The sequence below is a fragment of the Xenopus laevis genome, chromosome 3S (assembly GCF_017654675.1).
Source record: "Xenopus laevis strain J_2021 chromosome 3S, Xenopus_laevis_v10.1, whole genome shotgun sequence".
In the NCBI taxonomy this organism is placed as follows: Eukaryota; Metazoa; Chordata; class Amphibia; order Anura; family Pipidae; genus Xenopus; species Xenopus laevis.
The window spans coordinates 99,242,044-99,268,743 of record NC_054376.1 but is presented as its reverse complement, the minus strand read 5'-3'; the positions used below and the strand labels follow the sequence as shown (position 1 = coordinate 99,268,743).

The 26,700-nt window shown below is 38.5% G+C and overlaps 1 protein-coding gene across 5 annotated transcripts; it reads right to left on the bottom strand.

Moving 5' to 3' along the window:
* Positions 1-472: 472 nt before the first annotated feature.
* Positions 473-26,700, bottom strand: brd8.S (bromodomain containing 8 S homeolog). 5 transcript variants are annotated; one of them, XM_018256079.2, is made up of 22 exons: positions 26,552-26,699; positions 24,441-24,537; positions 23,051-23,120; positions 21,643-21,692; positions 18,340-18,462; positions 17,499-17,579; positions 17,331-17,395; positions 13,007-13,140; positions 12,678-12,896; positions 12,425-12,560; positions 11,843-12,016; positions 8,946-9,193; positions 7,438-7,818; positions 7,269-7,356; positions 7,106-7,146; positions 6,373-6,587; positions 6,186-6,278; positions 4,252-4,320; positions 3,982-4,159; positions 3,104-3,208; positions 2,206-2,250; positions 473-1,008 (listed from the first exon to the last, which is right to left on the bottom strand). In XM_018256079.2, the coding sequence occupies exons 1-22, from the start codon at positions 26,568-26,570 to the stop codon at positions 949-951; spliced, it is 2,691 nt and encodes an 896-aa protein (XP_018111568.1). In that variant the 5' UTR covers positions 26,571-26,699; the 3' UTR covers positions 473-948. The 5 variants fall into 5 exon arrangements, with proteins under 5 accessions (XP_018111568.1, XP_018111571.1, XP_018111569.1 ...); XM_018256082.2 differs by lacking the exon at positions 12,678-12,896 and having other exon boundaries at positions 26,552-26,700; XM_018256080.2 differs by lacking the exon at positions 2,206-2,250.

Below are 26,700 nucleotides of genomic sequence, written 5' to 3'. Positions count from 1 at the left end.
TGTAATTACCTGTATTAATTACTAATCATCCTTATACTGTGACATTTCTATTCTATGTGTACTGTATATTGTGAGTGGGTCCCTAAGTTCAGTACGTGACAGCAGCACAGAGCATGTGCAGTGAATCAGCAGAAAAGAAGATGGGGAGCTACTGGGGCATCTTTGGAGACACAGATCTTTACTGCTAAAGGACTGTAGTTCCCTTGGGCTGATACAGAACCCAAAATATAATGTACAACATTTCTACCCTACTTCTTTAGTTACACTTTAGTTCTCCTTTAAACATTCTTATCTCCTCAGCCTCTAAAACAGTTGATATAGATGAGGAACAGTGAACATGCCTATACTGCAATCAAAGACTGGAAGGAAGTATAATAAAATATATTCCTGTATGCTGTATATAAAAAATGATACATATATATGCTTTCTACAAATGTTGTCAGATCACCAGAGAATGCAGGCTAAGTGAACATTATATACGAATGCATCTTTATTTCCTGATGTTAATATGAGTTCTGCCAAGGAGCAAAATAATAACAATCACTTGCTAAAGCATTGCATAAATATTCTAAGTTCAAAAAACACAGTGGGAGAAAATATGAACACAGATCAAAGAATTCTCACATAGTCCAGTAAGGAAAATGATTCCTCCGGAGCAGTGTGGCTTTATATAAATACACAAGCCTAGAGTGTACTATACTTTATAACAAAAGTGCAAACTGCACCAATTGGCATATTCAATTACATTTATAGTCAAAACATAATTAAAAAAGATATTTAAAAAGTGTTTACTGTACAGTATGTACAAGTTATTCACAATATATTCACAGCATCACAAGTCTAATAGGTGAGAGGAATTTGCTTATGATAAATGCCAGTCTCTTGTGCTTCTTCTATTCCTAACAAAGCGTTTGATCACCATAGCAACAGTTTTCAGATGGTTACAGCTCACTTCTTCATTTTCATATCTGCTTCAATAGCGCAACGGCGACCACGAGTACCTCCGTCCTATTAAGGAAACAGGAAGGATTAGAGACACGTTTTGCAATGCACATTAATGGGCAGATTTATCAAAGTGCTAATTATGAATTCACGTGATTTTTTTTTTTTTACCCGAATAAATGCAAACATACTCATAACTCGAATGGGAGCTTATTTGAGATGAAATTAGAATGTCTAATATTCGATCAACTGGGGGTTTTTGACCCCATCTAAAAAACAAATGCTTTGTAAGGCTACAAATTTATTGTTATTGATACTTTTTATTACTCATTTTTTTCTAATTAGGCCTCTCCTATTCATATTCCAGTCTCTTAGTCAAATCAATGCATGGTTGCTAGGGTGATTTGGACCCTAGCAACCAGATTTCTGAAATTGGAGAGCTGCAGAATAAAAAGCCAAATAAACCACAAATAATAAAAAATGAAAACCAATTGCAAATTGTCACAGAATATCACTCTCTATATTGTACTAAAAGTTTATTTAAAGGTAAATATCAACCCCTTTAAGGCGATGTCATTAAACGAGCGGATCTCTCCCCACCTTGAGGGGGTGATATCGGCTGATCCGATAGTGGGCCCTAAAGCCCAACGATCGGATCATAATGCAAAGAATAAGGGCAGTCGGATTGCATCAACGAATGGATGCGGCCGCGATCCAAAGTTATTTTTACCCCTTCTCAATCGATATCTGAACGACTATCGGCCAGATGTTATTCGGGGAAGCCCGTCTGAGGGCCCCATACACAGGCCAATAAGCTGCCGACTCAATCTGTCGGCTTTTATGGACCCATGTATGGCCACCTTAATTTTAGTGCTGCCATAACCCTTCCTGCAATTAAATTGTAATGTTCTTTCAAGTGCTGCTCTTATTGAAAATAAATCTGCACTAAAAACATATTCTTTTTTTCATTTAACTGTCTGTACTTTGACTTGTGTATTTTTTTTTCTTTTGGCTCAATTTCAAAGTTTATAAAAATCCAGCATACACAATAATACCTTTCTGCTAAAAGCACTTCTATAAAAGACCATTTCAAGAGAAAAGGCTGGACAGAGAATTTAGAAAGCAGTTGCAGTAGAAAGAAAACGGCATTGCCAATAAAGCACATAGAAAACACATCCAGAACTTTATCTGCTGACTTTCATTATTGAAGGAAGGTGTGACAGATAAGACCTTCCAAACCCAGTGCAGCAATTCAATACTTACAAAGAGAGAGAGAAGGAAGGCAGGAGAGCCCATGGGGACACTGTCCTGTTAACAGACAAACGGAAAAACAGGTCAGATTCCACGGAGACTCTCCAACATAAAACACAAGTTTCAGACACACGACATTGAATGAAGGAGAAGAGAAGACAGAACCACAACATTCAGCTGAAAGTTGCAAACATGAGAAACCCATAGCAGAACACAGCTTTTATATAAATATTGCATGAACTTCATCTGGACTGAAGGAAACATAGCAAGCACTCGCTTCAAATGTATAAAGAATGGATCAGCGCCTCTGGCAACGTAGAGAACAAACAAAAGAGAAATACAAAGTATATAGTGTAGTATTTTCGAACTTTAAATTATCCACCAAGTGTAAAAAATGGGGGAGTAGTGGTATAACTAATTCCTTCTCCTTTAAGCACTCGCTTCACTTGTTACTGATTAATCTAAGTAAATAATTCAGGCTGCTAGAAAGCCTTTGCATACATGAGCCGTCATACCTTATTAAGAAATATAAGCTTATATTTGGGTCTATTTATATTTCCATTATATATGCAATCCTGCTGTTTTCCCTAGCTGCTATGAAGGATATACTGACTCCCTTACGCCCTCCTACAGTCTAGTCTGCCTGTTAAAATCTGATTTAAAAAGACAACAGATGTCATGTGGTTGAATGTGGCCGTAACTCCAGGCAAAGATTAGCAGGAACAGTCCCATCCAATCACACCAAGCACAGAAAGATGCCATAGGGCATTCACAGGCTGCTTTTTTTTGGTAGATTTCTTGGGAACTGAAGCAGCTTTAAATTAAAATAAATGTTATCATTAAGGTGAAGTTAAGGTGATAGCTGGATCTCTTTGCACTGGTGGACATTAACAAACATGTACATGTTTACCTTCTCTGAAGCATCTTGCTTGCGTGTTGAATCTCGAAATCTTAGACTTTTTGCACTTATGCCTGATTCTGATGTCTGCATGATTAACTGGGTGGCCAGGAATTGCTGTGGGTGAGAAAATAATCATATAAATATGGGAATTGTTAGAAAGGTTTGCTTGGGCAAAATGAATGGTATGTTGGATCTTTAAAAGTACATGTGAAACGACTCAAAACTGACTTCAGCTGCCTAAATTCTTAAAATGTGAGACCAGGCCTTACTTGCAGGCTGGGGAAAAAAGGCCAAGAAAAGCAGTAATAGGTGAGGTATCTTGCAAAAAATTGTTAAGATTGTAGGCCTTCCTCGTCTTTTAAGGTCACAGCTTCATGTGAATGAGTCTATGGCTGGAGAATGCATATTCACATGCAGCTTAGCTACTGATTCTGAGACTCTAAAGTTATATGATAAAGTTGCTGCTACAAAACAAAACATTAAACCTCATATTTACACGAATATACCATTTATTCAGGTTAAAAAAATCAGTGAGACTATTTATAAAGACATGCAAAGTTACTAATTATTATTATTCCGTTTATTAAAATGTGCATTCTTATATGGATGGCAGGCATCGTTTAGTTAATTATACTCTAACATTCTCCCTAGATACTGATGAAGCAACATCTACTGGAATTAAACTGATGTTGCTTTTAATTTAGTAACGTCTCTACCAAGGTTAAGAAATAATGAGGCCCAATCTCATTAATGCAAATAGTATGAATAATCTGTGCCTAAAGATAAACAGATAGATTTGCTTCACATAAAACTAAATCTATTTAGAAATGGACCATCGGTCGTACAGTTTAACATAGCCCGAAGTTATCATGAAAATAGATAGATACCTGTATCTGCTCCAATACATCTCTCTGCATTTCGACAGCCATGTGATACACATCATGGTCAGAACTATTATACATCACTGCATTCTGGAACATGAGCATAATATCTCGTTGAAACTCTGCAGTGCTCCGGATCAAACCATTCTCAATGTTTTTCTTTATTGTAGATAAATCCATAGGTCTTGAATGTAATACAAAGCAAGAAATTTATAAAAATTAGGTCCAAATGGTAACATAAGAGTCAAATTATCTATAACTCTAACCTTGTCTTACCTGTGTACAATGCTGTGATAGCCAGGAGCTATATCATCTGTCACCGGTTGCAGGAAAACATTGGCATATCTAGACAAAGAGAGTACATTCATTATTTAAGATCTTTGTGAAAAGAACTTCAAACTGATATATCTTGGATTTAAAATACCTTTACTAATGGCAGTTACTTGTCAGAAAAACTAGAGGCAGTATTTAATTTATTTTAATTTGTTTTAAAATAAAGCACTGCAATTGTGTGATACTCATAGTTATTTAGATTACTGTCCAAAACATCAAACTTACGTCATAAAAATAAAATGTATACCACCAACAAGTTTTTGGCTATAGTTTTTCTTTAAGCTACTGCCACATGTAGCTATTTCTCTGCCTCTGTATAAACACAGCAGATAAACAGACAATGCACTCCATGATGTAATGGCATAGGACCAATGTGCAGACACATGAAGCAGATTATGGCATGAATATTTAAACTCTTGCAGAGAAACAGCCAAATGTTGCATTAACCTTAACAGGAAGAGTCTTAATGGATCACTAGTTAAAGGAATTGTAAACTAGGGATGCACGAATCCAGGATTCGGCCTTTTCCAGCAGGATTCGGCCAAATCCTTCTGCCCAGCCGAACCGAATCCGAATTTGCATATGCAAATTAGGGGTGGGGAGGGAAATCGCGTGACCTTTTGTCAGAAAACAAGGAAGTAAAAATTAGGGTTTGGATTCGGTTCGGTATTCAGCCGAATCTTGAATCCAAAATAGTGGATTTGGTGCATCCCTATTGTAACCCCTTTAAAATAATTTAATGTAAAATTGCTCAAAGAACTATTCTAAGCACTTTACTTGCAATATGCATTATTTTATGTCAGCCTAGGCAGATTTTTTTTAAATAGGATAACAGTAATTTAAAGGAAATATAAACATTTTGAATAAATTTTGAATAAATTAATGTTCAGTGACATCAGAACAGTACTACTTCATTCTTTTGACTCATTTCCTCGCCATATCACAGTTGGAAAACTGGCCAGCAATAGACAATGTTGTTACAAAATTCATAAGCATTATATACTTTTTGGGAATATTAAAAAAAAAATGGTGCAAAGGTGGTTAGAATAGTACTCTCAGCAATTATACATGCATGTTACAATCCCTTAAACTGGCCATAGACACACAGATCCTATCGTACGAATCGAGTATTCGTACGATTTTCGGATCGTGTGTGGAGAGTGCCGACAGCTTTCGTCCGGCGGAGATCAGTCGTTTGGTCGATCGGTCATGTTTGATTTTGACCCGACCGATCCCGCCGGAGCCCATTGCACATCGTAATCGGATCATTCAGCCATAAGCCCGAACAATCAGATTACCCCCGATATAGCCATGCTCGTTAATGGCATTTCGGGGAAAGATCCACTCGTTTGGCAATGTCGCCAAACGAGCGGATCTTTGCGTCTATGGCCACCTTTAGTGGCATGGTCTTGCACATCTGTCCTGTGTGTGACTCCTGTCTTTATGTTGTCTCTAACTAGTAGCATCCAGACAGCTATTGCAAGTGTGTTAGAATACAAAATACCAGGAATCCTTCGCAAAAGATTCCGCCAAATACCGAACCGAATCCAAATTTTATTATGCAAATTAGGGGTGGGAAGGGGAAAGATTTTTGTTTTGTGACAAATGGTCATGCAATTTCACTCCCCTCCCCTAATTTGCATATGCAAATTAGGATTCAGTTTGTCCAGGCAGAAGGATTTGGCCGAATCCGAAGCCTGCTGAAAAAGGACGAATCCTGGCTGAATCCGGAACCGAATTCTGGATTCGGTGCATCCCTACAAAATACTTTTTCTGTTAAGGAATAATTGATAATTCCATATGTGCTTTTAAAAAGTATTCGCTTGGCAGAGTAGTTATATAAGAACTCTGGAGAATTATAATGTCTTGTTACCAACCTGTGGTTAGCTGCTGCTCTCCATACCAACATAATGGCCTTTTTCCAGATCTTCTGAGCTTGTATTGCCTCTTGATCTTCACTGCAAATGGAGCTAAAACGATATATACTTATTTGCTTTAACTGAATTAAGAATGGTACAAATCTTCTAAAAACAAGTACAATTGCACTGAAAACTGTGAACTCACAACTGGGAAGATGCTGGACTGCTTGGAATAGAATCAGCCAGTGTGTGGGACTGAAGTTGTGCATTATGAATACTAAGGCCGTCGTCACTTTCACTTATTGGTGGCTCATTATCCATCTCAGACAGATACTCCTCTCCGGGTTCTTCTTCCTTTGGTTCTTCTGGGCTCCCCGGTTCACTTGTCACATCTTCTTCCTCTTCTTCCCCTTGCGAGTCCTAGATACAGAAATTAGATTAAGGAGGTTATTTACTAAACTCCAAATGCAAAAATCAGGAATTTTTTTTTATAAAATCGAACTTTTAAAAAAAATCACGAATTTTTCGGGAATTTATTAAACCCAGAGGATGGGAAAAGTCAGAATCTGACAATCCGGAATCTCACACCTGTCGAGGTTGCATATAAGTCAATGGGAGAAGTCCCAATGATGTATTGATGTACCCTAGGTTTTTGGCAATACCCAGAAGTTTTTGGGTGAAAAAATTGTGAAAGCGTGAAAATCTGAGGAAAAATCAAAAAAAAAAAAAAACGTGAAAATCGTTTTTTTCACGCAAACAAAATTTCCGGGAAAGTGTATTAATAAATAAGCCCAAAAAACCCGTGCAGATTTGGTTGGAGTTTTTTTCAGAAAATATTGAGATAAATTCGGACTTTGATAAATAACCCCCTTAGTGTGTAAACTACTCATCAATTTATCTTTTCTAAAATTACAGGAAACAAAGCTCAGTGGGATTACCTTGTGATGGCTGCCTGGTTGCGGCTCTGATTTAACTGCATCTAGGAATGGGAGAAGAGCAAAACAATGCAAACATGTAAAGGATATCAACTGTTCAAATTTTCATTAGACTTAGATATACTGCAATTTATAACAATAATATTCTGTTGTTCTCAGTGCGCACCAGTTATTATTGGTGTTTGCTCTATTCCCATCTCAGACTCCTCTTCCTTTGGGAATACCTGGCTCTGGGGTGCTTCAGTATAAGGCTCCTGCAGGCAACAGAGAATGATATTCAAGAAGCAGAATCTTTGAAAGGATCAACTATTACCTGCCCCAAAAGTAACCAATACCTCTGTTTTGACTTGGTCTACTTCCTCTTCCTTGACAGGCCCATTTTCAGTGTTTCCTCTTTGTCCTTCCAGGTCTTCAGTGTGTCCAAGATAAAGAGGTTGTTGAGAAGTAGCCTCCTCCAGAGTTGGCTCCAGGTCAGGCTCCAGGTCAGGCTCTGAAGGCTCAACTTTTATTTCATTACTCATTTCTATGATGTTCATTATACTTTCTGACTCTTTGGCCCCTGAAATTAATGAGTGTCCTAATGTATCTCTATTAGCTGTATGTTCCTGGACAGGCTGATCCCAGGGACCTTGAAGTGCTTGGGGGTCATCATTTTCCTCACAGAAAGAGAGTGCGGCTTCAACTGCAGCCACATCCAATACCTCTGGATGGTCATCCTAAACCGGGAAAAATGGCCCTTTAAAACATTTTAAGCAATTCTCACCTAGTAATTAATAGGACACCTATAATAACGGATATTGACAGCTAAAATGTTTTTGACATAATGCTAAAGTATTGCTCACCTTTCATAATTCCAATTTTTTTTGTTAAAGTTCACTGTGCCGTATTATTTATTTTCCATATGCATTTTTTAAATATTCAAAAATGTCTGTCTCTTCTATAATAGGCATACTGCAATCTCATCAGCTAGTTACACCATTCATTTTACCTCACACAGTCCCCCTCTATGGTCATAATCCCATTACAAAAAGCCAACAAAGCGTATGGTCCATAAACCAGGCAGCATAGGCCGACATCACTAGGGATGGGGCTGGACAAAATCTGCTGAAGTATTGGTATACCCACAAGAGGAACAAAGCCTAATCTAATGCTTAATGCTTTTAACCTGCCCAGAGAGATATCACAGACTCATGTTGACATGACTATGCCAGTATCAGTGTTTCCCTGTACTGTGTGCACACAATAATCAATGTCCTCATATGTGGGTAAATCAAAATATAAATGAAATATGCTTCCTATTTAAAGTTAATTCTGTGGTGTCACCTTAAAGGGGACTGAATTGAGGTAAACTTACTAAAGGTATTTCTCTGAGCTCTTTTGTAATTTACTTTGATTTAACATTCATTTTCTATTTTTAGAGATTTCTGATTCATTTTCTATTTTTAGAGATTTCTGATATTTTATCAAAAAGCCTGCTAATAGCAGGTTTTTGGCTCAAACCTAGGCTTAGTAATTACAGGGAGTGCTTTTTAAGCACTGAAAGCCTGCTTAGCTGTATAAACCTGTCTAAAACAGCTAGTATCTCAGAAGCCAATGAAAATGAAAACACGTGTAAACTGCTAAAATATAACCAATTCTGAAATAGTCACTAGGGGTCATTTATCAAAACTGGGCAAATTTGCCCATGGGCAGTAACCCGTGGCAACCAATCAGATTGCTGCATTCATTGTTCTACTTGCAGCAGGCTTTAAAAAGCTAATCACTGATTGGTTGCTATAGGTAACTGCTCATGGGCAAGTTTGCCCTGTGCTGATAAATGAGCCCCACTATATCATTTTCATACCTTGTCTTCGATAATGGCAATTATGTCTCCAACAGTTTCAAAGTCAAGTTCTTCCATGTCCAATTTCTCAGAAAGGTCCAAATCTGCTTTGCCTTCGGAGTTTTCATCCTTGGACTGTCCAACCCCATCACTACTTGCCAAGCACTCTTTGTTGATCGATTCTATTATCATGGAGATGTCACTGCTGTCCATGGATACGGAGACGGAGTGAAGATCTGAAGCAGAGTCGTTGCTGTCTTGCTGAGTCACTATGTAAAAACATATGGATGGGTCATCTAATCATATTTTCCTTCTGAGTGCAGCACTTTTATAATCACTAGTTCCATTTATCTAGAGATGGGAAGACTTGGTTTCCCATGTTTATGTTAGCATGGACTAGCCCTTCTTTCTTACGTTACTTTAGATATGAAAATGTGACCAACATTAGGGCTTATATCAGGGATAATGACGGATGGGCCATTGGATGTATTGTAAATAAGCTTGGTAAAGAGTGCTGGTCCTTGATAACATAAATTATATAATATGCAAAGCTGGAGCCACCTAGGGAAAAACATGTCAAAAGAAAAATGCCTGTGAAAACATTAGGAGCTCACCAACATCTTTGTCTCAGGGGCCAAATTATTAATGACTGCAGGCAATCACATCTAAAAAATCAATAAAAGCTGTGCTTTTAAGTTTGCAATTTTTTTAAACTTTACATTAACAAATGAGTCCTCCATCTAGGTGCTTTGCATTAGACAGGTTTAAAATATCACTGGGTGCTCTTGATGTATGTTTCAATCAAATATTTTACTCAAGTTGAATATATTTAACTGTGGTGCTGTAAAATGAATTGCATAAATAGGATAACTAGAAAAAGTATTTTTAAATGATGATAGAATACTCTCACTATTTTGTGCATCTTGACTTTATTTTTCATGGAGAAAATACTAAAGTTATTAAAAAAAAAAAAGGAATATTGTGACACCACCCCATAATCTTGAAGGCAATAATGGTGCAGTCACTCAAGCATTTCCGTGTCAGGTCAGCCTAGCTGCTGATTGGTTCCTATACTGCAGTGCAGTGTGCTGAGTGCTGCAGGCTCCCCTGCACAGCATGGGAAAGGAGTCAGCAGGAAGTGAAACAGAGAGGCGGGACTAGTAGGGTTTTTGCAGAAATTTTTAAAAAATCAGCCCAAGCCATACTTTTTAAAGCAAATTTCTTCTATACTTAAAAGTATAATACACAGGTACATTTTTGTTTTTCACACAATATGTCTCCTTTAAATATTGCTTTATATATAGTGGATAATGTACCCCCTACTGTAATTTATAAAGATATTATCAGTCACCGAGGAGTTATGTGACCATATAAAAGCACGAGGCCGCAGGCCGAGTGCTTTTATACAGGTCACATAACTCCGAGGTGCTTATAATATATTTATAAATTTTGAGTAGGGGGTACATTATTTATTATAATCTACAGTTTCTAAGCTCAATTTTTACATCCTGTCCTTGCTTTTTACAAAATGCATTACTTTTTTTTTCTGTTGTCCCTCCTTGTTGATTTTTTTCTTTCCCTGCATCCCTTTTGGTACCTGTATTACTTTTGATTTCTGTTGTTTTGGAGGAGCCTGCTCTGTGTGACGACATTCTGCTGTATCAGAGATGGGGGTGGGCCAAGGGAAGGAGAGGGAGTGAAACTTGAAATAGTGATGGGAGGGGGGGAGCGAGACTTGCGGTAGTGGATGGGAGGGGGAGCGAGTTTTGAGATGATTGATGGGAGGGGAGTGAAACTTTTTCTGTCTGCAATATGGTTAGAAATCGTAACTCCTGATTCTTTTCTGTGTTTGCGATCTTTTTTTCTGCTGTTTTACTCAAAATTACCTCACAACAGTAAAGTCAGTTATTCTCCTCACACAGGAAGTCACACCCCCTTCCCAGACATGCGATAGTTGGTGCGAATGGGATCGAGATTTGAGATGATGGATGGGAGGGGGGAGCAAGACTTGCTATAGTGGACGGGAGGGGCATGGAGAGTAGAGGAATCGTGTGAGGAGGGAAGCGACACCGTCCAGGGAGGCAGCTGCAGGTGACCTGGGACTCTGGGAGGAAGGAACGTGCAGCCGATAGATGGGAGGCAGTGAAACAGGTGGAGCGTGTTAAGTGCAGGCGAAGCAAGGAAATGTGGCGCATGAAAACCAAACTGCGTGAAACAAGTGTAGAGGAGAGAGCAGCAGCTACAAGTGCTGTCTCTTTAAGTTTATAAACGGCACGTTCTGACGCCAGAACGCGCCGTTTATAAGGATATAATTTACAGTCTGGTCCCATAGGGAAATGACCAGACTGTAGATTATATGCTCTTACATGTTTTTGATTACCTCAATGCAAGCAAAACTGTCTTGTTGGCCAGTAGCATGCCTGTCCTGTAACCTATAGGCTATTTTTGGGAGTGAGTTTAAATAGAAAAAGCCCAAATATTGATCCAAAAAACCCTCCTCACATTAAAGTGGTGGTGGTTCCTAACCTGTGTAGATGTGCTCTCTTGGGAGAGCTAACACTGAATGTCAAACAGCAATAGAATTGTGGTTAATGTTTGTTTACATTCCCTTTAGTGAAATATCTACTACTACTATATTAAAGGGCAAGTAAAACTTATCAGAGGCAGTTGCTGTTTTATTTTAAGTAAAGAGGAAGTTAAAGGTTCCTTGTTCAAACTTGTTTACTTTATGAATAAATTGTAGATTCAATTATATTTAACCAGACAGTCTTACTCACTTCTGGCTTGGAGACAGGCAACCTTTAGCACTCCAGCTAGCTGAAGGCTGTAATCCTCCAATGTCATTACCTCTTGCTTTACAATGTACAGACAATCAGTGTATCAAAATTAAATAATAAGGAGTCCAAGGCAAAATTTACCTGGGGCAGCAGGAGTCATTGGCAAAGCTGACATCATTACAATAGTTGCCTGAGACTCTATAGGAGCCAACAAAGATTTAGACGAAGATTCAGTGGCAGCAGCAGAAAATGAAATATGAGGAGCAGCGAAGTGTGCAGGACCAGCTTCTAGAAGCCGGGACAGAGTGGGAGCACCTAGCAGGGTAAGAAGATACAGGAAAAAAGAATAGGAGAGGAGGCCAGAAATAGCAGTGTATAAGGAGTTACTACTTCACAGAAAGACAAGACCATTCAAATGAACATTAGAAAGTGCAACAACTTGCTATTATTATATTCGTTTTTATAAGAACATTTAATATTAAGAACATTTCAGGCCTTGTCATGCATCTGACATAATTTCAAAACAAAGGTGGTTCCCATATGTGGGTAGCAGTTTAATAAGGGTTTGCTCCAAACACATGAGAGATTTGGAAGGATTACCACAAATGAGCAGGAATTCAGAAATGAAAAGCATGAGAGTGCTTAGAAAGAGTAGAATAATCAGTACTTGTAAGGTTGTGATATAAACAGGAACTCGCTCATCCCCCCAGTACAAGCACATACCCGAAGCAGCTGGTGAAGCCGGAATTGTCCCTGCTACAGCATGTATATCGACACCATGAAGAGCTGGCAAAACTCCAACATCCATCAGAACACTCGAACTGTTGCCAGTTGTTATACCCATTTCAACTTCACTCACCTGAAAAGAAGAAAAGGAATATGGCAGGAAATTTTCATTACCAAGCAAATGTTCCTCCCTGTTACTATCGGAAGTTTGGGGGCACTCTCTGTGGGCACTAGGGTTGGGATTCCATACCAGCCGGGGACTTGAAGGCAACAGACTGCCTTTCTTCAGGAGCTCCGAGAGCAGCGGGGAAGTGGGAGAAGTTGCTTTCTGTCCCGCCATCTTTTTCTGGGGAGAGTCATCCTTCACAGGGGAAAACAGGGATTCCGGGGGGGCAGAAGCAGGAGGAGGGGTATCGGGAATCCCAATGAAAGTCGGAACAGGATTGCTCGACAATGACCCCACACTTACCTGAAGGAAAAAACAATGGATAAGTAAAGACAGCAGCAACATGTTCTAAAATCAGATGGCATTAGTCAAAAACAGACTGCAATATTCTTTAATCTGAACAAGGTACATACCCCCACACTTCCCTCCTCATTGTTATTCGGTGCCAAGTCCACCAAGCCAAAATCTCCTCCTGGTGATGAGGATCCTAGAGAGGAGCGGCCCATTGTGCTAGTTCTGCGTGGAATGTTCTTTGCTGCCAGACGAACTAAAGCACAACAGATAATGTCGACACATATAGTTTACTCACTTACAAAGTTCAACAAAAAGATGGGTAGAAGTATTACAGACATGTCTTATTAAAAATGGCTGATCTACAGTGCAAACAATTGCTTCACTAAAGTTTATTTTAACATTAAAGTTTTACTTTTAAGACAAAGTGTGCAGTGTATAGAATTATTAATAAGAAAAATAAATTATCCTCAGGCAACACAAGACACTGCAGGGATCTCAATACAAGAATCAGTAATGTAAACTCCAGAACTAAAGCCAGGAACTACTTTCTACTAAAAGTGGCTACCACTGAGGACACTACATAAACCTGACAGAAGTTGGTGAATGAAACAGATGACCAAGTGGTCTCCCTGCAAATTTTTGTTCAAGAACCAACAAATGGAGAATGGGACATAACTCTGAGAGGAGTTTGCCTACCAGCAATGTGTATGCCTTTGTGATGGCACTGAGGTTTGGGGTAAAAATACAGAACAACAACGCCCTGGTTCAAGTGGAAAGACAACACCACTTTAGGCAGTTAATAGAGGAAAGGAGGCGGCAGCCTTCTGTGCTGTGTGGCAAAATTTACTTGGTCTCTGAAGCCTAAGCACTAGGGTTTTAAAAGGCAGGCTGTCAAATAGAGCTCCTTAGAATCTGGATGTTGCAAAGGACCCTAGCTGAGCAGCTCCTGATTTATTTTGTAGGGGTTGCAGAAAGACATTGGATAAAGAAATCAGGTCTGGGAACCAAGACCTACTTGGTCAATAGGTGCTGATAGTCTTGAGGATCCTGCATAGAATGGAAATGGATGTGAGTCATGAGCGTATCTACCCCACAACTACATGCCAAATGTGGGACTGTATAGCAATGGCCTTTATAATTGGTCCTTGCTGCCAAGGCAAAAAATACAAAGGTTTATTGAATTGGAGTAAGACTTCTTGGTGTAAAGCCTCCATTGAAGAGATCATAAGGCTTAGGCCACCAACTTCATGAATGTCCTAATAATGGCCCTCCTGAGGTAGAAGAAAAAAACACTCATCTCCTGTAAAAGTTGGATCTTGCTTTCTAGGAGAAAGATTAGACAGATTGGTGTCCATCTCCAAGAATGTCTTTAAGAGATGGCAAGTTCACAATTAATCCATGCTGCTGCCAAACTTGAACAGCATAGGTTTCAGCTAGTAAAATGGAGGTTTGACAAGCAGGTCAATCAGAACTGACACTCCCTTGGAGCAAAGAAGAGGAGAACTTTTGTAAAGACTCAGTGCACATTTGTCAGACCAAAGGGGAGGCCCACAGATTGGAAGTCATCACTGATGATAGAAAAACAAACAAAACAAAAAAAGTGGGGAAAGGACTGGTGGATGTGGGAGTATGTTTTGACACTGATTAAGTAGAGAATCTTGCACATTTCCAAGACAGTAACAGCCTGAACTTGAGTTGCATGACACAGTGGTTAAATGCAAAGGCAAAAAAATAAAATCCCATTTTTACTTTCTTTAAAGGGATCCTGTCATTGGAAAACATGTTTTTCAAAATGCACCAGTTAATAGTGCTACTCCATTTCCCATTTCTCAAAAGAGCAAACAGATTTTTTTATATTCAATTTTGAAATCTGACATGGGGCTAGACATTTTGTCAATTTCCCAGCTGCCCCATGTCATGTGACTTGTGCCTGCACTTTAGGAGAGAAATGCTTTCTGGCAGGCTGCTGTTTTTCCCTTCTCAATGTAACTGAATGTGTCTCAGTGAGACATGGGTTTTTACTATTACCGTATATACTCGTGTATAAGCCGACCCGCGTATAAGCCGAGGTACCTAATTTTACCTATGAAAACCAGAAAAACGTATTGACTCGCGTATAAGCCTAGACACAACTCAGAAAAGTCTCAGAAATATCAAACAGTCGGTTTAATGTTAAAAATCAAGCCATGATGTGGGGAAGAGCGAGAGTTGTAGTTGAGGAGGAGCCACAGGTTGCAGACATGAGGCATGGCCTCCCCATACAAATACATTGTTCCTACAGCTGTGTCTGTTCAAGTTGTCAACCACTACTAATTATTACATACAGCTTATGGTTCACATAGCAACTAAAGCAAGAGAATGCAGATATAAGTCATATGGCAACCATTTTGGATTCATTAGCACATTTCTATGGCAGGCACAACATTGTTATTCTTTGTTTATTTCTTCATTAAACTGCTGTATTCAGGCACAGCAAAGAAATAGCTCTTTCTGCTGTTCATCAGCTAGCAGCTCTGCTGCAGTCATGATTACTTAATGAGCTACACATACAGTAAATGAGAAGAGAAACATCTTCAACTAAGATTTCCTGACGAACATGAAATATTAGAGAACCAACAAGATACTGCTTTTCAAATTACTGGTATACAACATGGCGAGGGAAACGACGGCGACCCGACTGTTCTATTCTCCCTCCTCCCGCTGGTGCGCACTGCAGCCTGGGAAAGACTGGCACCTCCTCACTGCAGCCGCTACCTGAGCCTAACGCGTATTCACTTCCTGCTCCTCCTCCCCTCCCACTTATTGTTATACCTCCCACAGACCGCGACGCCTCCTAGCGCTGTTCTCTCCTCGCTGCTCTTCCGGCTACTTCAAGCTGACCCGCGTATAAGCCGAGGTAGGATTTTCAAGTACATTTTCGGTGCTGAAAATCTCGGCTTATACGCGAGTATATACGGTAAGTGTAAAAAAATCTGTTTGCTCTTTTGAGAAATGAATTTCAGTGCAGAATTCTGCTGGAGCAGTACTATTAACTGATTCATTTTGAAAAAAAAATTTTTCCCATGAGAGTATCCCTTTAATGAAAAAGAAATCTATCTTCAATACACTTTAATTTAAAAATGTGTGCCATTCTTATAATAAACCTGACTCTATGCAGTGAAATTCCCCCTTCGTTTTACTTTCTGTGACAGCTGTAGATAGTCCCTAACTGCTCTGCAGGGAAACAATCATACTTTTAAACAGCAGGGGGGAGGCCACTTACTTCCCTGACCTCAAGCAGCTTTGTTTGTTCCCCTATAAAGCAGCCTGCGACTGTGTAGAGATTCGTATCCGCAGACCCAGTGCAGTCTGCATATTCTGATATTCTTGCTGTTTTGGCTTTGGTAATTTGGTATTTAACTTGTGCTGTTTTGATAATTTATGATGATCCCTAAGCTTAACCTCCAAACTGAAGCCCAGACCACACTGAGCATGTGCGTAGTCTTGGTCTTGCAAAGATGTTTAACAAAGTTACAAGATGACAGCCCCCTTCGGCCAACTTTGAAAACATAAATAATTTGTTTAATTAGGCTTCTGGTGCAGAAAGTTCATGTTTATGTTTAGTATACAAAATACAGCATTTCTAGCATTATTCTTTTTTTGACTTTAGTTCCCCTTTAAAGTGCCTGAAATCTAGATTAAAAAAAGCTATTCTGCATAAGGAGTTGTTGAGGGGGAGACAAATCTCAATGAAAGAGTGTAGCATGTAGCAAAGAATCAGTGAAGGAAGGATATAAATAGATTTATGTTACCCTTGGAAAAAAGGTAAAAGACATGGCAAAGTGTGGGGAACACCTATTCATCACTGACACCAGAAAGAATTTGGTCTTGAGGGTAAAACTGAAGAGGTCTTCTGCTGCTTGACGAGATCTTCAGCTAGATCTTGTTCTTGATCTTGTTGCAGGCAGAGTCACATTCTGTGCCATAATTACTTCAAAAATTGGCTTACAAATCTCTAGATTCAGACTTAGATTCTAGATTATCAGTCTCCAAACCCTGCCCTTTCAAAAGTATAAATGGTCTGGGATGGGCCCAAGTCAAAAACTGGGAAACCAAGAGAGGCACTTTTATTAAGGTAATCAGGAATTACTGGAAGGTCATATAATGAAAGTTCTCCAACTTGTGTGTCAACTTGGGTTCAGACATTCTAGAGTGGATACTCTAAATGGCTAAGGTAGACAGGGCAGAGAATGAGAAGAATGACTTAGAGCGACCAACCCCCGAAGGACCTTTTAGTGTCTTCTCATGTTGGAGAAGTTGAATTTAATCCTGCAGTGTCTGTGTCCCCTGAGTATCAATCAAAACTTGCAGAAAAGCTAAGCTTGCTGTATCTTCCCAGTGCAAATTGCAACTTGCAAAAAAACAGTTCTCTCTATCCACCTAGTACATTCCTGACAATTTTACCTTGATATGCAGCCTCTGTGGCTTTTCTTTTCATTTCTGCCTCTTCTTCCTCCTGCTTCTTTTTGCTATATATACAAAGGAAGATTGAATTGGTTAGCACTGTTAATCAAACGACCCTACACATACTAATACGTCTGAATGTAAGTATGTATCATAAAGAAAACTCACGCCAACTTTTCATTCCACAGGTCCTCCAGCTTGCTGTCCAAGTGGCCGCTTTGAATAAGCTCTGCTTCTTTCTTCAGTTTCCTATATGTGGAGAGAAAGAAAACTTTAATACACTGCGTTACAAAAAAACAATACCAGAAATTGTCTTAAAGGGTAACACCACCTGCCATAAACTGTTTTTGCTTAAAGGAAAACTATACCCCCCAAACAATGTAGGTCTCTATAAAAAGATTGTATGTACCATTGGATAATCATAAATAGAAAAATGCCATAAGGGCCGCCCCCTGGGATCATACGATTCACTGTGCACACAAACAAAGTTGTTAGGTCACATGAGCCAATTAACAGACAGAGTCTTTTGCTTCTACACTTCTTCCTGTTATATTTACTTAAATATATATTCCAGTTTGGTAAGATTATTTAATATGCCACTTAATTTGGTATAAACTATCTGTTGCTTAAGTATTCGTTTTGGGGGTATAGTTTTCCTTTAATAAAAGAATACATAATTCTAAGCAACTTTCTAATAAAAATCAATCACAATGGGGTTTTTTTTGTTTGTTTTTTTGTAAATGTTATTGCTACTGAAAGCTGTATCTGTTCAAATTCTGACTCTTGAAACAACGTAGCAGAATCTAGATGATTCACACACCTGAAAAAGAATGACCTTCAGAGTCAGAACTAGAGAACAGGAAAAGGTAAACAGCTATGGCTACAAAACATTCTTAAAACTATTGAAACTTGCCTAGAATTACCATTTCTTTAAGTGATAGTGATATAATCTCAATATTTCCTCTTTGTAACAAATATTGTTGCAATGTCTGCAACTGTGCAACTTTACCTGTATTTTTCCTGAGTCTCTTTAATAATTTTTTTCAGCTCTTCAATTCTTTCAGCTGTCAGTTTCCGTACAATAACATCCTCCACCGTCTCAACCACTTCACCTCTTTCCCCTCTTTTTCGCCTAGACAGTAGAAACAAATACAATTTCACTTAATTAATTACAAAATCACTTCATAGGTTTAAAGAAAAAAGTAGCAAATACTGCACCCCCTTCCTTCTGGTAAACTGCAAAAGGCTGCTGGTCCCCTAAACCAACAATGGTACTTGCCAATACAATCCAAACACATATATAGAGAGACATGGAAACCACACATTATCGTCTACCCAGTCCCAAGGGAGCTCACTGATTACCAAAAGAGAGGTGTTCTGCGAGATACATCATAACACAGGCCTTTCATGTGGATCTGCAGGGAATTTGCCTCCTACCTTCAAGGATCCATACAGAACTGATTTTCTAACATTGAGAACGATATAATTTTAAACAAGGCATAGTGACCCAAATCACAGAAAGATCCCTTATCTCGAAAATTCTCAAGTGCCAAGTATTCCGGATAACAGATCCTATACCTGTACAATAATATGCCATGCAGAGCTATAATGAAATCCATGCAGTACATAGGGCTGCCAAAACGGCGCACACTAAAGGAATTTTCTACCAAATTAAAAGTGCCCACAACATTCTAACCAGTGGTGCTTAAATAGATCAGGTGGCTCCAGCGTTGAAGAATATAATCTTTTTTTTAATATCCATGCTGAAGAAATTAGCAACAGTTAAAGGCATACTGTTGTGGTAAAATGTGTTTTTTTTGTTTCCAAAATCAGTTAATAGTGCTGCTCTAGCAGAATTCTGCACTTAAACACATTTTTTAAAAGAACAAACAGTTTTTTTTATATTTAATTTTGAAATTTGGCATGGGGCTAGACACAATGTCCATTTCCAAGGTGCCCCCCAAACCAGGTGACTTGTGCTCTGATAAACTTCAGTCACTCTTTACTACTACACTGCAAGTTGGAGTAATATCACCCCCTCCCCTCCTTAGCAGCGTAACAACACAACAATGGGCAACTAACCAGATAGCAGCTCCCTGACACCTCTGCTGAAGAATTTGTCTCAATTGCTAAAGGTGCCCATAGCCCTAGTGGTAGACATGAGAATAGCACCCAAGCAGGAAAAACCTGAAATTTGGGTCTAGGTTAATTACAATGCAGGGGAGAAACAATAAGGGGCCGATTCACTAACTTCGAGTGAAGGATTCGAAGGTAAAAAACTTCGAATTTCGAAGTTTTTTTTGGGCTACTTCGACCATCGAATGGGCTACTTCGACCTTCGACTACGACTTCGAATAGAAGGATTCGAACTAAAAATCGTTCGACTATTCGACCATTCGATAGTCGAAGTACTGTCTCTTTAAAAAAAACTTCGACCCCCTAGTTCGCCATCTAAAAGCTACCGAAGTCAATGTTAGCCTATGGGGAAGGTCCCCATAGGCTTGGCTAACTTTTTTTGATCGAAGGATATTCCTTCGATCGTGGGATTTAAATCCTTCGAATCGTTCGATTCGAAGGATTTAATCGTTCGATCGAAGTAATAATCCTTTGATCATACGATCCCACTATTTGCGCTAAATCCTTTGACTTCGATATTCGAAGTCGAAGGATTTCAATTCCCAGTCGAATATCGAGGGTTAATTAACTTTCGATATTCGACCCTTAGTGAATCAGCCCCTAACTGTCTCAAAGCAGTTCCATTATGTTCCATTCAAGCATGACAAAGGGGTTTTATTCCCCGAAACGTTGCATTTGCACTCCGCTTTGAAATAAAATTTGGAAGAATTCCTTCAGTCCTGTGTGCCATCGGATTTTGTCGTATTGTACCTTATCGTGAGGTGGCCGAGCCTCTACTCTTGTGCACCAGGCGAGGTCCTACACTGCTTTGAACATAACAGCCAGAACACTACTTCCTGCTTTTCAGCTCACTTGATTTCCACTAATTGGTTACCAGGCAGTAACCAATCAGTGACTTGAGGGGGGCCACATTGGTCATAACTGTTGCTTTTGAATCTGAGCTGAATGCTGAGGATCAATTGCAAGCTCACTAAACATTTATGTTCCATGTGGCCCCCCTTAAAGTCGCTGACTAACTCAGAGTTAGAGAGCTGAAAAGCAGGAAGTAGTGTTCTGTTATGTTAGACATCTAGTCACTCCAGCCTGTATATATTACATTTTTGGTTAACTAACTATATTAGAATTTTTTTTTATTTTGCACAGCCTATCTATTTGCCCAGTTTTTATTTTTACACTGAACTGTTACTTTAAGGCCAAGAAACGCTTCAAGCAGGTGGTGTTTCTACAAATACTGATTTTAACGGCTGCAATTTAGAAATAAAATGTAAACCATAAAAATCATGACAGAATATCTCTTTAAAACTAATTCAAATACTATACTGTGTAAAATGCTGTGTTTAAATAAAATATATCAGTCTCCTTCAAATATAACTTGGTGCTGGCAAAAAGTCTATTTGGGTCCTGTATCTGCCAAGTTGAGGGAGCCATGGGGAGAGGGGTCTTGGCCAGTCTTTTTGCAACATTTTCTGTAACATTGAAACAATAACACGAAAAAATAAAATAAAAATTACAAAAACCCATTATGGTATTCTAGGTCTGAACTAGAATAGTACAAAATATATAATAATTGACCATTCAGTTATAAAAGAACATTTTCAGATTCATAAACATAACACATCTGCTTACCATTCAACCACCATAAATTTTGAGTTTTTTTAGTCTTTAAATTAGGCATATTTTCTTAGGCCAGATGTGGTCATCCAATAGATTTGTATGTCCTCCAGCTGCCCAAAGTCTTTACACACCTCCTGGTATTACATTTTTTATTATAATCCAGCCCCTAAGCATGTGAAATTTTAAATAATTGTCCAGTAATATGGAAAATATTGAACACAACAGAATAGAATACAGGAACTGTACAAGTTCAGGCCTGCAGTCTGGATGTTGCTCTTAAAATTATTTGTATGTGGTGTAGCCATGGCCTTTGCATAGTAGCCCATCCCAATAAACTTGTAGTATGTCATATAACGAGCTGGATAACTGGCCATTAGTAAAATAGGGTCAAAATCAATAACAAAACAAAACCAATTCTTATAGAATTACACTGATTAATAAAATGATTCCTTTCCTGCATTTTGTTTATAGATAATTTCAGTATATAGTTTATAGAGTAATTTCAGTTCTTTAAAAGTGAACAATATTTTACATAATTAAAAGCTGAACCGTTTGTACTCACTTTGGGGTTTCTGTAGTCTCCAAAAGTTCAGAATACTGTGAGGCACAGTGCTGAAAAAACAGATACAACGAAGAAAGATTAAATTGAAAGCAACAAGTTAATGCTGTTTAATTTTCACAAGGGAATGCAGTTTAATATACTAATCTATACTCAACAAGCTCTCATTAACTACAACAGTATGTGGCTCCAAGATATTTACCTATAAAAGCAGCAGTTATTGTTTTCTCAGATCCCAATACTCTCTCTCTCCTTCTGGAGAGGGTACCTGACCCCCCCCCCCACCCCAAATCAGCCAGCAAAGCTAACATTACATATCATGCTGAAAGGGAAGGAATCATGCTCTTTGCTGTGAATACTAATTTCTTACCAGGTCTAACTCAATTGTTTAACAATGATGTAAGTGTTTAGCAGTTAAAGTGTACACTACTAACAGCAAACTGTTAATTCATAGAAGGGGGAGAGCCCCGAGTGAGGAGACTGCACCAAGTCTCACCTGCGATTATGGGTACGACTGACACTGATCTATGAACAATGAAATACACCTCAGTACTAGTAAGGTATGACCAATAAAAAAAAAGTAAGGGCAGACAGCTAGGAGAGATGCCAGCTTGTTTGTGAGTACTGTTTTAGGCTCAGTCCACACCTGGATTTTCAGATCAGAATGAGGAATGAAGCAAAGTGGATTCTGCGATTATTAACAAGGGCAGCTCAGTTAGGCTGTAGGAAGCATCAGCAACAATAAATATAAACTATTACCTGTTCTGATGTTGTACAACCCTTTATGTAACCCTGTGTTGTCCGACCAGAGCTTAACCTGATCCAGTCCAATCCAGTGAAAAACATTATAACGGATACTATTATAGAACATTTTATGGAGATAACCAAGTATTATTTAGGAATAACAAGTTATTGAAGCGCACAGTACAGACAAAGAGTACAACGGCATCAGTTATCAGAATCCAGGATCACTCTAGAAGTTAATGGTTAGAGCATAAACTACCATCATAGGTTGCAACAATTGGCAACTAGTTCTTCCCTCGGAGTGAGAAGTAGTAAGTATCTTTTTAAAATCTAGCTAAGACGCATCTTGATACTATGTTACTGTAAAAAATCATAGCAATAAAATGAAGACAATCACTGATTGTTCCCACTATAAATCATGGAATTGATGCCATGCAACATCGGAGTTACTTTTTTTCTGACAAAAAAAAAGTCTATATTTGTCTTCATATGAGACAGTGCATGTATGATCAATTCATTATGTCTCTACGTCTCAAAAAGGGAATAACCACAAAAAAATTAAAAGATTTCACATTATCAATGTGACTTCACTATATGCATTATGATATGCTATGTTGTTTTATGGTGGTATATGTTAAAATCCAAAGCTCCCAAGATATTCTCTTACCTTTTGAGAAAACCAATCAGGAGGGCGACCTGACTCTGCAAAGGGCTTGATGGCACGACTCACTGATACCCTGAACACCAGAAAAGTCCAAAGTATGCATCAAAAATTGCACATCCAGTAACTACATAGCAACACTAAAAGTAACAAGATTTGTGTATGTAGCATAGGGGTTTTTTTTATAATTGATTTTATAATAATTTACAATATATACATCTACTTTCACATATGAATCAAATGTCATGTAAAAACATCAGATTTTAGAATAGCTATTGTCCAACGCTCAAGGTACAATGTCTTTGTTCTATGTATACTGCTAAGTATTGTTACCCAGCAAATATCCTTGGAATAAACAGACAGCAAATAGACAATATACTATATAGACAAATTATTTGAGCAACAAATAAAGCCTGGTACAAAGTTAATACATTTTGTTTTCACGACAACAGTTTACTGACATAAGTCAGTTCTTGGATTAGGTTTTTTTTTTAAGAACTTTGATATAAAAGGAGCCTCTACTTTACACTAAGGGAGCCACGCCTCGGACTTGTAAATGAGTACCAGGAAATTTAAATGATTGTTTGGTTATTGGGAACCTGAAGGTCATGCACCAAAGGTTGTGGGGCTCCCTGATTTTGTGGTGAATCAATGCAGAACTGGCTATTACCCAACCTGCCATGGGTCAGGAAAATCACATATAGTCCAAATTACTGTTGCACACTGACAGAGTGAATAAACTTTTTAGTTGTGCAATTTTATTGGCTCAAACAAAGTAGACAAAGGCAAAGTTTCGGGCCTCACAGGGTCCCTTATCAAGTCAACGAATTTGTGTGATTTTTTTTTTATTCCAATATACTCACAATTTGACTGGAATGTTATTTAAGCAAACATTTGAATGTCTAATATTTGATCTAATGGTTCTGACCTGAAAATTCGAATCGTATTCGATTTGCACAAATCAAGTTTTCTCCCAAAAAAACCTTGAATGAAGGCTATTAACATCTCCAAATGGCTCAACGGACCTCTGCCATTGACTTGTACATGAACTCAGCAGGTTTTAGGTGGTGAATATTAGAATTAGGACTGTTTCCATGGTCGAGGGTGATAAATCTCACATTCGAATTTACATTCGAATAGGGGGATTAAAAATGAAATGTGTGAATTTTGAAACTTGAAAAATCGAATTTGAATTCACTATTCAACCCTTGATATATCTGCCTCTAACAGTTAATAAGAAGGCTTAATCATTGATCCTGCATATTGTATTAACATTGTTATTAATGTTAATTAATAACATTATTAATATAGATTCCCTCCTTTTATTACAATGTAGCATGAAAGAAACAATTACGTACTGCTAAACCTAAAATAATGTAACAGCTAAATCTCTCACCAGTTCTGGTCTCCACTCCGCATGACCGAAGAAGCAAGACAGAGTTTCTCCCGAATAGACCATGGTTCTGTTGGGCCAACATTCAACAGCTTGTGTTCTGATGGTTTAAATATAAAAATTAATTTGAATTGGATAGTCACAACACATGAAACAAATGTTAAGCAGCATAATGAAAATAACTGTTTAGTACAGACTGATGTAATTCTATCATTATGGACCGTGAAGCAGCACAGATCCATTTATTAAAGCAAACTACAAAGATTAATGTCTCAGAGGAGGTTGGCAGGGGTCACCACAGCACCTAAGCCCTCCAGGGATATCACAGTAAGATCTAAGTAGATTTTTAAGGAGTTATTCACCTTTAATTTTTTATTATTTGTGTGTTTTTTTTTTTTTTTAAATTAATTTAGGCTTTTATTAAGCTATTTGTTTGCAATTTCAGCTGGTTGCTAGGTTCCAATTTTTACTAGCAACCATGAACCGATTTGAACAAGAGACTGGAACATGAATAGGAGAGGACCTGAATAGAAAGATGAGTAATAAAATATACCAATAACACAACATTTTTAGCTTTACGGGGCATTTGTTTTTAGATGGGGTCAGTGACCCCCATTTGAAAATTGAAAAGAGTCAGAAGAGGAAGGCAAATAATTCAAAATCTTTAAAAACATGAAGGCCAAATGAAAAGTTGCTTATAATTAGCCATTCTATACACGGGGCATATTTACTATGCTGTGTAAGAACACGGTGGGATAATTCACCGATGTAGTCGCCCGGGTTGCCTTGGGCGCCCAGCCCTGTTTCTGGTCCTCACCAGAGTTGCCAGATTGGCAGATTTCCAGCCAAATTGGGCTACTAATTTAAAGCCCAGGCAGGTTTTGAAAGTACAAACTAGCCAGGGTACAGATTTGGGCTACTTTTTGGTCCTTTGTCTGGTTTGTAGTTTGGAAACCAGCCAAAGTTTTTTGTTGCCCTAATGTGCCAAGCCTGTGTCTCTCTCAATGCATGTTGGGTAATGTTGTTTTTGTTTAATTTGTCAACTGCCAAGTTTAATGTAAGACTACAATACCCAGCATGCAATGGAACTGAGTTGTGTAGAAATCAGGAGTTACCAGATTTTGGGCTCTGTACCCCAATCTCCCGTACCAATTACGCTTTCTCACATTTTCTAGTGACTTTTCTCAATTTTAGAATTTTGGGGCAAAAATCTGCTGGCCACCAAAATATCTATAGATTGACCTATTTTACCAATATTCTTTAAAACTGTATATATATTAGGGTCTTATGGGGTCCCTATGCCTCCTGGGCCCCCTCTGTAATTAGCCCTTAGTGACGGACCACTGTCCCATTTTACTTCATAGAAAATTTTATTTTTTTAGACTTTTTTTTCCACTGCACACATAGGGTTGCCACCTGGCCGGTATTTCACCGGCCTGGTTGGTAAAAATGATGGTTGATCCCAATGTGATTAATAGAAAAAAAAGATAAATATATAGTAAGGCCGGTATTTTTTTCCAGAAAAAGTTGCAACCCTATGCACACATTGTGCTATTTTTGGGCTACTTTTGAAGTGACTCTTGGCTAGTTTTGGGCCTGGCAAGCCTGGTCCTCACTGAACTCTACAAAGGCAACTTCTGACCCACAATCAGATGCAGCTACAATAACACCACTGAATGTCACTAAAATATTCAAATCAAATAGGTCACATTTGCTAGTCTGTAACCCAATTTATTGAACTAATAAAATAAGCCCCACTGGAAAATAAAAAAGTTAAACGGGGTGATTGATCTCCTAGTAAAACTGTTTGAATCCCCTATCCTCCTGCTGCGAGACCGAGGATCTGTAGCCCAGTATAAAGAGGAGAAGCGGATCTGCAAAACAGTACATTTATACACGGCATATTTAACACGCTCAATGAACGGAGCATCCTCTGAAAACACAGCAGTGTATACATTTAATACATGTATGTATAGTACGAGTATAATCTTCTGGAGAGGACAATATAAAACGTTCTGCACCCGGAAGCAAAATCTATTCGTGCTTCTCGGTGTGTATATATTTATTTACAATGAAGATTCATAGCAATAACATTGTGTGTTTTCAAAACTCACTCCCAGTTCCGGTAGCCATCTTCTCTGCCACAGATCGCGACAGCTACCAAGCACGCCGGGTAACGTGATCTCGCCGAAGAGCATGATGGGAGGTTTTGTTATTGTTGCAGCGTGCCATGCATGCGAGGTACAGAGTGCAGTTGTGTTTG